This window comes from Canis lupus, chromosome 38, assembly GCF_011100685.1.
Source record: "Canis lupus familiaris isolate Mischka breed German Shepherd chromosome 38, alternate assembly UU_Cfam_GSD_1.0, whole genome shotgun sequence".
Classification (NCBI taxonomy): domain Eukaryota; kingdom Metazoa; phylum Chordata; class Mammalia; order Carnivora; family Canidae; genus Canis; species Canis lupus.
In genome coordinates this window covers 22,720,642-22,734,749 of record NC_049259.1, presented here as the reverse complement: position 1 = coordinate 22,734,749, position 14,108 = coordinate 22,720,642, and the positions used below count along the sequence as shown (strand labels likewise).

Below are 14,108 nucleotides of genomic sequence, written 5' to 3'. Positions count from 1 at the left end.
TGCTGCACTCGCTGTCACGACGGAGGGGGAGGGAGAGCAAAAACAGACAGATGAATAGTGACAGGCAGTGAAAAGATACTTAGAGAAGTATTTGAGCCTGTGACAAGCATCTCGCTATGACTGAACGACAGATGGAAAATTTCTACAGCAGCTACTCAAATCCAGAGGGAAGGGAGTTCACTCTCAGACTGGACCAGTTTGACGCACGCTTCCCAACGGGGGCCAGGGGCAGGAGTAAAAAGAGAGGAATAAGGATAGGAATTGGCAGCAAATTAATACTTTTTTAGTTGTCATTTCAAAGATTAAGCCTAAATTACATGGGCTTGACATGCAAAGGTGTAAGCACATTAAGATCATTTTACTGTCAGTTTACTTGGAAAATCAAGCTAAAAAAAATAATCTATCTTCTAGAACTAGATTATAAATATATTCTCTTTTAAATACATGTTTTTTGCCAGGCTAACAGAAAAGATTCAGGTTAAGTAAGCCCTACAGGGCTCAATTCTCATGGGACAGATAACAAGAAGACAGGTTTTCTTTTAAAGATCTGTTTTCTCATTGTATACTGAGCTCCAACAGCTAGACATTCCAAACAATTAGGATTTCCAGCAGTCCTTTAAATGTGGGTATTCATTCTCTGACTCAGAACTAACTTTTCCTCTCTCAGAATTACTACTCTGGTCCCTAACAGACTTAAAAGTTAATTCCTCTTCCTGTGTTCAGACTTATTTGAACCCAGGCAAACATAACTCTGCTAAAAAGAGTATGCTGATTTCCAGAAAAGGAAAGAATAAATGCAAAAGTCTAACTTAAAGCTCCATTTGGCTAAAGACTAAAACATCTTTTACTCTGATTAAGGCGTTACTGGAAGTCAAGAGAGTTGTGAGTAGAGAAAAACACGTAGAAATGGTAAAGAGAACATTAACCTTAGTACAGCAAGTTAGTGCAAAATTCTCAGCATCACACATGCCAAACAAGTACAGCTACTGCAATATTATTATATAGTGACCCAGGCACTGCACACATTCAAGAGCAAGTGTGACCCACAAGCAACTGGGGCCACACTCCCTCTCTTCTCTAAGGTCCTTAATTCTGATATAAAAATGATCTTCAACCTACAAAAGCAAAGAAAGGATTTCTTGCCTTGGGCATTTCAGGTTATCGGTGAGAATCCATCCACCCAACTGCCCCAATCGCTGTAGCGTGGGCCACAGGTACCTGCTGTGCTAGCATCAGGTAGCATGAACAGTACTCTCAGAGGAGGGCAGTAAGAGGCCCTTCTCAGCCCAGTGCTCTGAGGAAAGAATTAAGTCCTAACGGCCAAACCATCCCTTTTATGTGTGTGATGAGTAAACTTCTTTATGATCTGCATTGCCATTAGCTATACACTGTTCTCATAAGAACTGAGAAAACAGCCACTCAAAGTATTTGAGTGGTGCTTTCTTCTGTCACGGAGCTCTGGCTGGGAAACGCTATTCCAAAAACTGGCTGCTAATCAGCAAGAATAGCATGAGCCAGATCCAACCCCACCAGGCTCCTATATCCTGAGACAGAGAGGGGGCTTTGAATGTGTGCACAGCAAAAAAACATGGAAAGCCACAGCTAGGTTACTGAGAGAGTAAACAAGGAGCTCCCTGGCACTAGCGGTGAGGAGAGAGCACAGGCTCGTAGGGCCTGTGCTTAACTCCTGTCGGCAAGGCTGGTCACATCTGGGTGTACTTCAAAAAGCCTCATCAGTCTGACGAAAAACTGCAATGGCAAAAACTCTAGTGGAAAGAGTTCAACTTTCCTATCTCCAACACAGTCTTGTTGATACCATTCCCTTCTAATTCCGACCCTCTGAAAACTGCACGAGATTCTAGAAATCCTAAGATGAGAGTCATCACAATGGTTCATGGGGACACAGGACTCAAGACTGTCATCCCTGAATTCAAGACCACACCTAACATACACTGAATTTTTGTCAAAAACTCTTCTCATGGTTGAGAAGGAAAGGGGGCTGGAGAGATATGTAAGAGCACTTGGGCCACCTAAATTAGTTTTCAGCTCTTCAGATCTCTGCTGCACCAAAATACATAAACATCAGAAAGTCAAAAAGTGAAAAAAGAAAGAACCCAAAGGTTCTGCTCTCCCACCGTCCTCCTCCCTTGGTTGCTCTCTTGCTGCATGAATCTTAACCAACTACTATTACAACATTCCAAGTGCTGCACCCGGAAATCCAGATTTCTGACTTGCTATTCATTTGTGGCTTATAAGGACAGCAAGTACCATACTGCTCTAGCCCACCCTCTCATCTTGGCCACACAATTCAGATGCGTGATACCTTTACCACCATAAAGAACCAGGCAAGGTGGGATCCCTAGGTGGCGCAGCGGTTTGGCGCCTGCCTTTGGCCCAGGGCGAGATCCTGGAGACCCAGGATCGAATCCCACATCGGGCTCCCGGTGCATGGAGCCTGCTTCTCCCTCTGCCTGTGTCTCTGCCCCTCTCTCTCTCTCTCTCTCTGACTATCATAAATAATAAAAAAAAAAAAAAAAAAAAAAAAAAAAAAAAAAACAGAACCAGGCAAGGGCCTCTGAAGGGCCTTCCTTTTATAGAACGAAGCAAGTGTTTTGCAGTGTAGCAACTGACCTTCCCCAGAACCCCAAACTCTGAGAATTCCAAAGGCAATAAACAAATAAAGGAGACAATTCAACAAGTGATAAGGCAGATTTGACTGGGCAGGAAACCACAGCACTTAGGAGTTCCTTTTCCATATTCCAACCGTCCACAAAGCACTTCCAGGGAGCCAGCCGGCCTGACAGCTTCACAAGGGCCGTCCTTCCCTCAAATTTACAATCTCAACTTAGCAACTTCTCACATTTCCTCTCCATAGCACTAAACATACAAATCCTTATCCCAAAATCAAGATACATAAACTGTGAAAAGAGGGATTATCCCTACTATCCAAAATGTACAAATCTGGATGCCTGGGGGGCTCAGTGGCTGAGCGTCTGTCTGCCTTTGGCTTAGGGCATGATCCCGCAGTCCCAGTATCGAGTCCCACATCAAGTCCTACTTCTCCCTCTACCTATGTCTCTGCCCCTCTCTCTGCATCTCTCATGAATAAATAAATTTTATTAAAAAATGTACAAATCTATTTTAATTTCTAGAAGTCTGCCCACTGAAAGGTGTTCTGGACATAAAAATCCCACCCTCCCCTGTACTCTCTACACTAGAAGAAAGAGAGGGGTTTTCCTATTTCTAAATGAGCCCACATGACCCCAGAGTCCTGTTTCCAGCACTGAGCTATTCCTAAAATTCATTTTTGTGGAAGATGCATTTCTTGCTTTATTTTACTGGAAAGCACGAATCTTAATCAAATACCCCCAACTTGGGGATCCCTGGGTGGCTCAGCAGTTTGGTGTCTGCCTTCGGCCCAGGGCGTGATCCTAGAGTCCCAGGATTGAGTCCCTCATCAGGCTCCCTACATGGAGCCTGATTCTCCCTCTGCCTGTCTCTCTGCCTCTCTCTCTCTCTGTCTCTCATGAATAAATAAAATCTTAAAAAAAAAAATACCCCCAACTATACAGATTCTATAAACTATACTAGATATGGTATCCACAAACTTAAACTACAAACTGTAACAAACTACAAAGTGAAATTTTCTTCAAGTTAAATGCACTTTCTAGAGCAGCCACTTTTCTCCAGAATACTAACATAAAGAACAACCAAAAGCAGATTTAATACCCTCATAAGCAGAGATACTATTATACAAGAACAGAATAGTCTAACTTTTCCTGTTCTAAGCCAACTACCCTCACTATTTTCAGCAATTGCAGTTTTGCGTCAGATGTGATGAGACTGTCCCCTGAACTTGGGCAGCTCACCAGAAATATCCCAAACGCGCACAGTCTGGTCCAGGCTGGCTGACACAACCAGGTCTTCCGAGGGGTGAAACTGAGCACACATTACATAATGGTTGTGTCCCGTTAACACACTGCAAGAAGAAAAAAGACAATACCAAGTTAGAGGCAGGACTCAACAGAAGCCTACACACACAGATAACATACCCAAGTATTCTTGGAGGCAAAGGCAAGTCATCCTAACAATTCTGAATCAGTAACAATAAACAAGGTCAGCTGTTTTACCAAAAGTCCTCTTTTATCCCCGATGCTTCAGTATTTAAATATTACCAATTTCAAGAGAAGTGAAATTGCACAACTCTCCTCTCATGTTAAAGACGTTCAAAGATCAAAATAAATGGAATCTAGTAATTTACACAAAAAACTATCAGTTACATTTTGGTAGGATATCCCTCTTAAATGGCATCATTTTCAATGGTCCTTATATCTTCATGGAAAGCTCAAGGCCTGAACACAAAGCAGAATGGAGGTCTAGACCTTAACTCAGATTTCACAGGAACAGAACTGAAAACCAGCAAAAACCTAGTGCTATGACCTCCCTTCTTTGGCAAGAAACGATCAGAAAATCCAGATTCATACATTATTAACAAGATTGCCTCTGTATTTATCATTTTGTACGTAAAAGCATCCTACAGGGACAATCAGGAATTAATCGGCAGGCAGGGCCTACTGGGAAAGGGAAATGATTGCTCTGAAGAGAAAAGCTCATTATGAATATAGGAGGCAGAATGAAGCCTCTCTCTCAGCTGCATCTTCTGCTTTACCAGACACAGGTTCTAGACTGCCAGTTCCACACCCTGATGGTCTGATCATCCGAGGCGCTCAGAATCCAGGGATATTCCTAAAAGATAATCCAGACAAAGGGTTGTTTTGCTTTGTTTTCAGACAAAGGGTTTTAACACTAAACAAACATGTACTTTCAGGCTCTGAAACACTCCACTACTGGGTGTCTCAGCTGAACCAGCAAAGGGATCCCATCTTCGGATTCACAGCCTCGCTGTGTCCTCCCCACCATTCTACCAGCTTCTCCCACAATGGCACTTTCACCTGGAGATTTCAGAAGAGAAGTCAGGCAAAAGCATAAAGGATTCTGAGAGACAAATAATACATACCATACCTACTTTTATTTATATGTGTGTGCATAAATGTATTTCTATTTATACACTACTAGTCCTGTAAATTAAGATCCTTTGAGAGGGTCTTCTCTAACTCTAGGATTAGAACATTGTTATTTTTATTGCTTTATTTAAATTCAATTAACTAACATATAATGTATCACCCAATTACCGCATACCCCCCCCAACAACCCTCATTTGTTTCCTATGATTAAGAGTCTCTTATGGTTTGTCTCCCTCTCTGATTTCATCTTGTTTTATTTTTCCCTCCCTTCCCATATGATCCTCTATAAGAAACTTCTATGATCAGATTTCTTGTCAGACCATCCAGTCTCAAAATATTCCCATCTCAGGAACCGAAGCAGAAAATAACATGTAAAAACAATTGGTTTGGTTTGGTTTGGTTTTGAAGTAGGTGCCACACCAGTGTGGAGCCCAATGTGGGGCTTAAACTCACAACCCTGAGGTCAAGACCTGAGCTGAGATCAAGAGTCAGCCACTTAACCGACTGAGCCACCCAGGCACCATCTTCAAGGATTTTTATGGTTTCAGGTCTCATGTTTAGGTCTCTAATCCATTTGGAGTTTACTTTTGTCTATGGTGAAAGGAAATGGTCATGTTTCATTCTTTTGCATGTAGCTGTCCAGTTTTCCCAAGACCATTTGTTGAAGAGACTGTCCCACTGTATATTCATTTTTATTTTGTCCAAGATTAATTGACCTTATAATTGTGTGTTTTACTTCTGGGCTCTCTATTCTATTCCAATGATCAATGTGTCTATTTTTATGCCAGCACCATACTGTTTTAATTACTACTACTTTGTAATAAATTTGAAGTCTGAAATTGTGATACCTCTAGTTTTCTTTTCTTTTCTTTTTACCTCTAGCTTTCTTTTTCAAAATTACTTTGGCTACTCAGGGGTCTTATGTAGTTCCATACAAATTTTAAGATTGTTTGTTCTTGTACTGTGAAAAATGATGCTGGTATTTTGATAGGGATTGCATTAAATCTTTAGATTACTTTGGGGAATATAGATATTTTATTTTATTTTTTTTGAATATAGATATTTTAACAGTATTTGTTCTTCCAAACTATGTGCACGGAATGTCTTTCCATTTCTTTGTGTCATTTCCAATTTCTTTCATCAGTGCTTTATAGTTTTCAGAATATAATTATTTTGCCTCTTTGGCTAATCATTCTCAAATGTTTTAGCTATAATTTTACAATCATTTTACCCTAATTTCTTTTTAATATTACAAAAAAATAAAGTATACTTAGAAACTCTTATTTCATTACATTCTAACTTAACTCAAGAGACTTAAGGTTTACTGAGAATAAAAACAACAGTATAAATTAAATCTAATAGCATAGAATTATAGACTGGATTAAGAGGCTGGAATCTCTAATCTACATATAAATCAGTATCTGTCTTCTAGGATATCTGACAGATCAAGGAGGGTAGAAAGCCTGGCTAGAGGAACAGCCTCTACTATAGCCTAAAATCCTAGGATAGAATTGATTGTTAGTGCCTCAAAACATTAGCTCATCACAATGGCATCTAACCTCTACATCCCTCCAGACCCACCTACTTAATAACACTCCACATGGGATTAGTCTGTAAACTTTCGTTCACTAGCTCAGGAAACCTGAAATCAAATCTCTACTTTTCCCTATAGAGAACCAATGTCTTCCTTACACAGTCCAATGAATCCAATTAAGTTAAATTCAATATAACCCTGAGTACCTCCTTTTGCAGAAGGAAAACAAAGCAGAAAGGTCAACACCACACAGAGTCTAGAAGAGCCACTTAAAGAACTCCAGTAATTGTTATCAAAGCATGGCTTCTTGAGAAGTAGAAGATTCCCACAACGAAACTGAAGAATGCTCTACAACTAGAGCCACCATGGCTACTTACATGATGAAAAAATGTGGTGCGAATGTAGTCTAAATGCCCAAGCAATGTGAAGAGACAGCGCCGCAGCTTGTAATTCCACACCTGCAAAGAGAAATCCAAGTAAGCAATAGTATATTGCTTGGGGAGAAGCCATCTCTATTTAATAACATGAAACAAGAGGTTTATCCAGGGCTTAACTTTTCTTTCTACTGCATAATTGTGTTCTTAGCTTGAACACTGACCCCCTAGTACATTACCTACTACCTTAGCTCAGGATGAAAAAAGTAGGACAAACACCATGACTCTAAAGGAAACAATAATATAACATACGGCATCATCTTCACTTAGACTGCTAACTTGGTGGCAAATGATGACCATATATTCATGGTCTGTACTTGGCAGACAGACTTTAATTCGTCACTATGGAAAATACTACATCGCTCAGCTAGGATAAGCTAACCAAAAAGACATCATATTCAGATATAAAGTTGAGCCAACTACCAAAGTAGCAGATATCAATGCACATAACTGAGGAAGATGCTAAACCAGGACCAGAAACCTAAAAGTATGCACTCCCATCCAGAAAACCACCCAAAAAGCGCACAATTACGAGACCAGTTGGCTTTTTGGCTTTCTATATTTTTAACATTTAAAATTATCTTATAATCTACCATCCCTAAACTAACTAGTTACTATTTTTACTTAAACTTTCAGGGCAGCCCAGGTGGCCCAGCAGTTTAGCGCTGCCTTCAGCCCAGGGCTTGATCCTGAAGACCCAGGATCAAGTCCCACGTCAGGCTCCCTGCATGGAGCATGCTTCTCCCTCTGCCTGTGTCTGTGCCTCTCTCTCTCTGTCTCTCATGAATAAATACGTAAAATCTTTTTAAAAAATTTTTTTTTCAATTTTTTGGGCAAATTACAAAAGGTAATACCATTTCCTGTAACAAATTCAAACAACCTGAAAGTATGATTGTCCAAACGAGAATGTGAAATCCCTAAAGGCAGAGTCCTTGTCCACCATGCTCAACACTATTTCCCTAGTACCTAATACAGCAGCTAACACTTAGAGGAGGTGCTCAACAGGTATTTGTAGAAATGAGAAAAGAGAACACGAAACATGAAAGTATCCCAATACTTTCACTGTCATCTGCTGAATTATGTATAAATAAAATACATGTACCCAATGGAGTTTGAGTGCCACACAGAAATTAGATCATATCATAAATACCATTCTCTTAACTTTTTTCCTCCTTACAGAGTTCAGTGTCCTAAACTTCCACATTTCCAGCTTCAAACTATCTTGACTCCTTTATAGTCCTCTACCAAACTCCAGAACATGAATTCTTATAAAGACCTAAAGGGTTTTTAAACTCTGGCTATCTGTGGCTTCCTGTAGTAACACCGCACACCTGCCAGCTAGCTAATTTCTTTATTTAATGGCTTTACTGAAATAATTCAAATCCCCCCAAATTTGCCCATTTAAAATATAAAATTCAATGTTTCTAGTACACTCAGAGCTGTGCCACCATCATCACCACCAATTTTAGAACACATTATCATCATCCCCTTCAAAACAATACCCTATAGCTGTGACTCCCCATTTCCTTCCAACCCCTCCAACTTCAGACAACCACTAATCTACCTCCGTCTCTACTGACTTGCCTATCTATGTGGACATTTCATATTAATGAAAAATAATCCTCTTTTAAAAATATGATTTTTGGGGAAATCTTTTTCCTTAAATGTCACCCAGTCTTTCCTTTCTTAAACAGATTAAAGGAACCCAAGTTAACCATTCTGGATAGTCAATGGTCATCAATATAAATAACAAATACTTTATTAAAAATATTACAATAAAGTGAAATCCCTAAGAGCTTTTGAGGTCTCTATCAGGTGGTTTGAGCCTCCACTAGCTGTGCCCAGGATGCAGGGCCAAAATCTAAGAAACAGGACTGTCCTTCCTATAATCCTAACACCTCCTTTCTCTGTGGGCAGCCCTCACTTGTCATGCCTGTCACCTCGGTTCTGCTGTGTAATCTAAAGCATAACCTTCTGAACTGGCTTCTGAAAAAACTGTCAACTTTTTTCGTGAAGTAAATTTCACTAGTTTGATTGGATACACATGCTTTAATGAAAACATCTTGTAAAGTAAAAAGAAATTTTTGATTTTTTTTTACATATTCCAAGCCTCTTGCTCTAGTTTTGCCTTTATCAGTCAAGCTTCTTCAAAGAATCTCCTATATTCTGTTCCCTCACTTTATGTTAAGGTGCCGGATCACTAAGATCTTCCTAATTAAGCAATCCAAAGGTTATTGGGTCCGTATCTTATTCCGACCACTTTCTCCTTCCCAAAATTCTCTCTTTCCTTGGCATCTCACAGGCTTCTGCCTGTTCCATCTCCAACCTCTAAAATCATTCTTTCCTATACAACTCTACTTCCTCTAGCTCTTAAATGACAGCTTATCTTCCCATTCAACATAATCCCAGAGGGATACCTTATACCACCTCTGCTTTGGCTCCCTCCTTCACAATGCCAGGTCCCAGAGAGGACTCCAGCACAGGTGCATTTTTCCCCTTACATACCTTAAACTCATGTTTCAAGACAGTATTCATTACCCATCTGCTATGGACTGAATGTCTATGTCCTGCCCAGAATTCTTACGTTAAAATCCTTCCACCCAATGTTTAGGAATGAGGAGGTGGGGCCTTTGAGGAGTGCTTAGGTCCTGAGGGTGGAGCCCTCCTAAAGGGGGTTAGTGTCCTTATCAGAGAGACTCTGCAGAGATCCCTCACTCTTCCTCCATGTGAAGACACAGAGAGAAGTCAGCCATCTGCAACCTAGAAGAGGGACCTTACCAGAAGCTGACTATGCTAGCACCCTAATCTTGGACTTGCAGCCTCCAAAATCGTGAGACGTTTCTGTTGTTTATAAGGCGCCCACATTGTGGTATTTTGTTACAGTAGCCCCAACAGACCAAGACACCATCCTCTCTCCCAACACTCCAGAAACTATATCTCCTTGTTTTTCCTTTCCTGATGAATGGCACCCAGTGACCCAGGCTAGATATCTGCAATAAATTTCATCTCATTTGTTTCCCCCACCATCCCTCCAGCAGACTCACTGATGCCGTTCCCTAAGCTCTCATCTCCACCTCTCCATTCTGCAACGCTACCTCCTGAGGTCAGGTCCTGCCCAACTACCAACTGGGTTATACAATGGTCTCCTAATTGGCATCTTTGCCTTGAGGCTTGTCCACTTCATCCAATCCTTTCTCTATACTACCACTCAAGCAATCTTTAAAAAAAAACGAATCTGATGTCGCTTCTCTACTTAAAGCCCTATAACGGCTCTTTGTTATCTATATGATGACACCCAAACTTCTGAGCACTGCAAATAGGTACCCATGATCCAGCCCCTCTCATCTTCTGGCCCTTATCTCACCTTTTCTTCAGAGTTTATTCACACAAAATTACTGTTTCTCATATGTATTCACCTATGTATGTCACCTATGCCTTTTTGTCTTTGGATGTGGACTGTCTTTCCCAATTTCACTTTCATTATCTATTGTATCACCCACCAAACTATATGTCTATTATTTTGGGTATATGTGTATCTCCTCCATTAGGATAAAAGTTCTTGAGAACAGAGATCATTTATTTATTTTTGAATTCCCAAAAAATAATACAGTGTCTGGCACACAGTAAGTATTCAGTAAATGTTTGCTGGGTAAGGGTCCCTGATAACATCAGAAGCCTGAGCTTTGTATGAATGACATCCTGGTTTTAGTCCCTTCCATAATTGCCAAATCCCAAATCCTATCCTTACTCCCAGTCATAACAGATCCCTTGTAACTTAATCTTTTTTTTTTTTTAAGATTTTATTTATTTACTCATGAGAGACACACAGAGAGACAGAGACATAGGCAGAGGGACAAACAGGCTCCCTGTGGGGAACCTGATGTGGGACTCAATCCCGGAACCCCAGGATCACCCCCTGAGTCAAAGGCAGACGCTCAACCACTGAGCCACCCAGGTGCCCCTGTACCTTAATCTTATAGTCATCTCCTCCAGAGACAAACAATGGCTGCTGCTTATGGAAGTCAATCCCTCGTACTGGACCTGGGGAAGAAAGCAGGCAATATATGTTTAAGAGAGCTGTATAATCTCTAAGGTAATTCTTATTCAGGAGTTTTCAGATCCAGTCCTTCCATATTCTTTAATCTTAAAGCTTAAACCACTCCAGAAGACAATAAATACTTATAGTTCTTTAATTTTCTCCAAGAAACTGTTATCTTACCATCATGTTCATCAAACTTGTCAATAAGGGTACACATCCGGTAGTCCCATAACTGGATGACCCCATTGTGTAAACTGGTCAGGATCCAGGGTCTTTTGGGGTGAAAACTGAGCCCTAGGGAGGAAAAAACAAACAGGGAATGATCCAATTAGCTAAGTATGGGCCACAATTTAGAGAAGAAAACAAAGAGCTCGGTTAATCCTAGGAATTCACTGGATGCCAGACGTTATGAATTTTATGCTGTTAGGCACTGGATTTTTGTTATATTCCCTTAAAGACAGATAAACTTTGTTTTAAGATATTGTGAGGTTACTTGTTTTAAAGTGTGCTTTTAGTTTTGTTAGTGTCGTCCGTAAGAGCCTTTAGTCTAGGTCTAATTTGGAACCACTATTAAGGTGATAGCACCTGAGGTCTCGAGATGACGCCTTGCAGTAAGTATCAGGAGGCCTTTCCATTCCGGCTAGCAGGAACACAAAACTATTCCCAGCTCTAAGAGAGTTCAGGAGATTACTCTGCCTTCTCTCCAAAGGTTCCTTCCCAGGCTTTGGGTCATTTCCTCACATGCATATGCAGATTAGGACTCAAAGGCCTGCAGAGGGTTCCACGTGGTATTTGCTATTCTGTCCAGCAAATTATAGCCGTCCTGACCTCCCTGAACTCTAAACTGTCTCCTCCATGAGGTCACAGCGCTCTTCCCCCTCCCATATGTCACGGCCTGGAAACTCTCCAGGTAGAAACAATCATAGGAGTCACCTTATTTCTCTTCTCTCAAGAATCACTCTCCTACACTGCCTGTCATACCTGAAAACCTTTGTTTCACAATTTTGTTTAGTTGTGCAGCTGTTTAAAGGTGAAAAGGTAACTCTGGTCTCTTACTCCATCACAACTGGAAATGGAAGTCTACAGAAGTAACAACTGTTAAGAGTCTGGAGTGTATCCTTTCAGATTTCTTTTTTTTTTTTTTTTTTTATTTATTCATGAGAGACTGAGACAGAGAGAGAGAGAGAGGCAGAGACACAGGCAGAGGGAGAAGCAGGCTCCATGCAGGGAGCCCGATGTGGGACTTGATCCTGGGTCTCCAGGATCACACCCTGGGCTGAAGGCAGGGGCTAAACCATTGAGCCACCCAGGATCCCCTCCTTTCAGATTTCTAATGCAAACCTTATCATTTTGTGAAAATGGAAATATGTTGTGCCAATGTCTTTTCTTGCTTAGCTATATACCCTGGATCTCATTAAGTATGTATAAACATAACCTCATTCTTTCTAACAGCAAAACACAAATGTGTAGCACGTTTTATTTTTATTATTCTTTCTTTTCTTTTTTTTTTTTTGTAGCACATTTTAAAATTATTCTAGTGACAATGGATCCCTAAAGTAGGATTGAAAGTAGGATTGCTCAGGAATAGCGAACGTGCATTTAACATTTTTGTAGATACTACCTGATTGCAAAAAGACTAGGGGTTTACAGTCTCACCAGGTTTTCAAAGATATGAATCTGCATACGTCACTGAACCCAGGTGTTAATTGGTTATTTGTTGTTTTGTTTTATTAACCTAAAATTTTAAAAAATATTTTACTTATTTATTCATGAGAGACAGAGAGAGAGGCAGAGACACAGGCAGAGGGAGAAGCAGGCTCCATGCGGGGATCCTCACGCGGGACTCGATCCCAGGACCCCGGGGTCACACCCTGGGCCGAAGGCAGGTGCTGAACCGCTGAGCCCCCCAGGGATCCCCTGATTATCTTATTCTAATTCTCTCTGTAAGAGAAAACTATTTGCATTTTAGGGATGAGAAAGTAGAGGCTCGGGAACCTTAAGTAGGTCCCCCAAGATCATACTTCTTGCTGCGGGATGTTCAGGATTCCAGAGCAAGCAAGCCAGCCCGTGGGACTCCAAACACCCACGCTCCCATACACCTTGTTCTACTGCATCTTACTCAATATTCCAGACGTACGTACATACGTTTCAACATCTCAAGACCTTACTTCTGTGTCCTTCCCCCTCTGACATCCTAAGGGACCGACTACTGCGACTTCGGCGACTCCGGCCACTCCTGCCACTTTGCCCGCAGCCTCCCTCTGCTAATAACTCAAAGCCTGGGCGTTGCCATTATTTAGGGAACAAGAATGAAGACGCCGCGTTAAACTTAAAGGTCGGATTAACAGCGGACAGTACTCGGGGATCCCTTCGCGGTTCATCTGAAGTTCTAACTGCAGGTGTCCACGCGGCAACCGTACAGACTTCACCGGGGTCGCGGGCCTCGCAGGAAACCACGGTCCGTGGGAGGCACCGGACGTGGACGTGGACGTGGCGCCGCCGAGCTCGAGCAAACGCTGAACCTGGATGCGAGCGGGACGCCTGCAGGCCCGGTCCCCAGGGCCCCAGGGCCCCAGGCCCGCTCCCTACATCGCAGGGTCACCGCAGGGTCATCGCCGGCCCGGGCGGCGGGAGCAAAGCCGCGAGCGGCGGCCCCAGGAGGGGGGACCCGGGGGGAGCACCGGGGGGCACCGGGGGGCACCGGGGGCAGGCCGAGGCGGCCTCGGAGGTCAGCCGCGCGCACCCCCGGGCCGCTCCGGAGAAAGCGGCAGCAGAAGCCCCGCCAGGCCGGCCCGCCCCGCCCCCCGGGCCCCGGGCCCCGCTCGGCCTCTCTCGCCCCCCGCCACAGCGCCGCGGCCCACCCCCCGCGCCCGCAGCGCCCCCGGGCCCGCGCCACTACCTTTGACCCGCGCGCTCTTGGTCTCGAATTTGGTTAGCATCCTTCAGGCCCGCCGCGGCCGGCCGCCCCCGGCTCCCTCCACGTCAGCGCCGCTCCGCCGCGGCTCCCGGAAGCTCCGCCGACACGAACTTCCGGTCCCAGGCGCCCCCACCCACCCCACCTCCGGACCACAGAGACG

General features: G+C 42.8%; 1 protein-coding gene across 4 annotated transcripts in view; it reads right to left on the bottom strand.

Annotated features, from left to right (window-relative positions):
• The window catches only part of COPA (COPI coat complex subunit alpha), a 42,706-nt gene extending 28,622 nt beyond the window's left edge, over nucleotides 1–14,084 (bottom strand). For 2 of the 4 annotated variants that reach the window (XM_038586347.1, XM_038586349.1), the window contains exons 1-6: nucleotides 13,931–14,084; nucleotides 11,212–11,325; nucleotides 10,960–11,033; nucleotides 6,936–7,016; nucleotides 4,670–4,746; nucleotides 3,870–3,979 (exon numbers count right to left, since the gene is read on the bottom strand). In XM_038586347.1, coding sequence (XP_038442275.1) covers nucleotides 3,870–3,979; nucleotides 4,670–4,746; nucleotides 6,936–7,016; nucleotides 10,960–11,033; nucleotides 11,212–11,325; nucleotides 13,931–13,970 — 496 coding nt within the window. In that variant the 5' untranslated portion in view covers nucleotides 13,971–14,084. Of the gene's footprint in view, nucleotides 1–3,869; nucleotides 3,980–4,669; nucleotides 4,747–6,935; nucleotides 7,017–10,959; nucleotides 11,034–11,211; nucleotides 11,326–13,176; nucleotides 13,400–13,930 lie in introns of those variants that run through there. The other 2 variants (XM_038586348.1, XM_038586350.1) reach the window with 2 other exon arrangements.
• Between the last annotated feature and the right edge of the window lie 24 nt (nucleotides 14,085–14,108).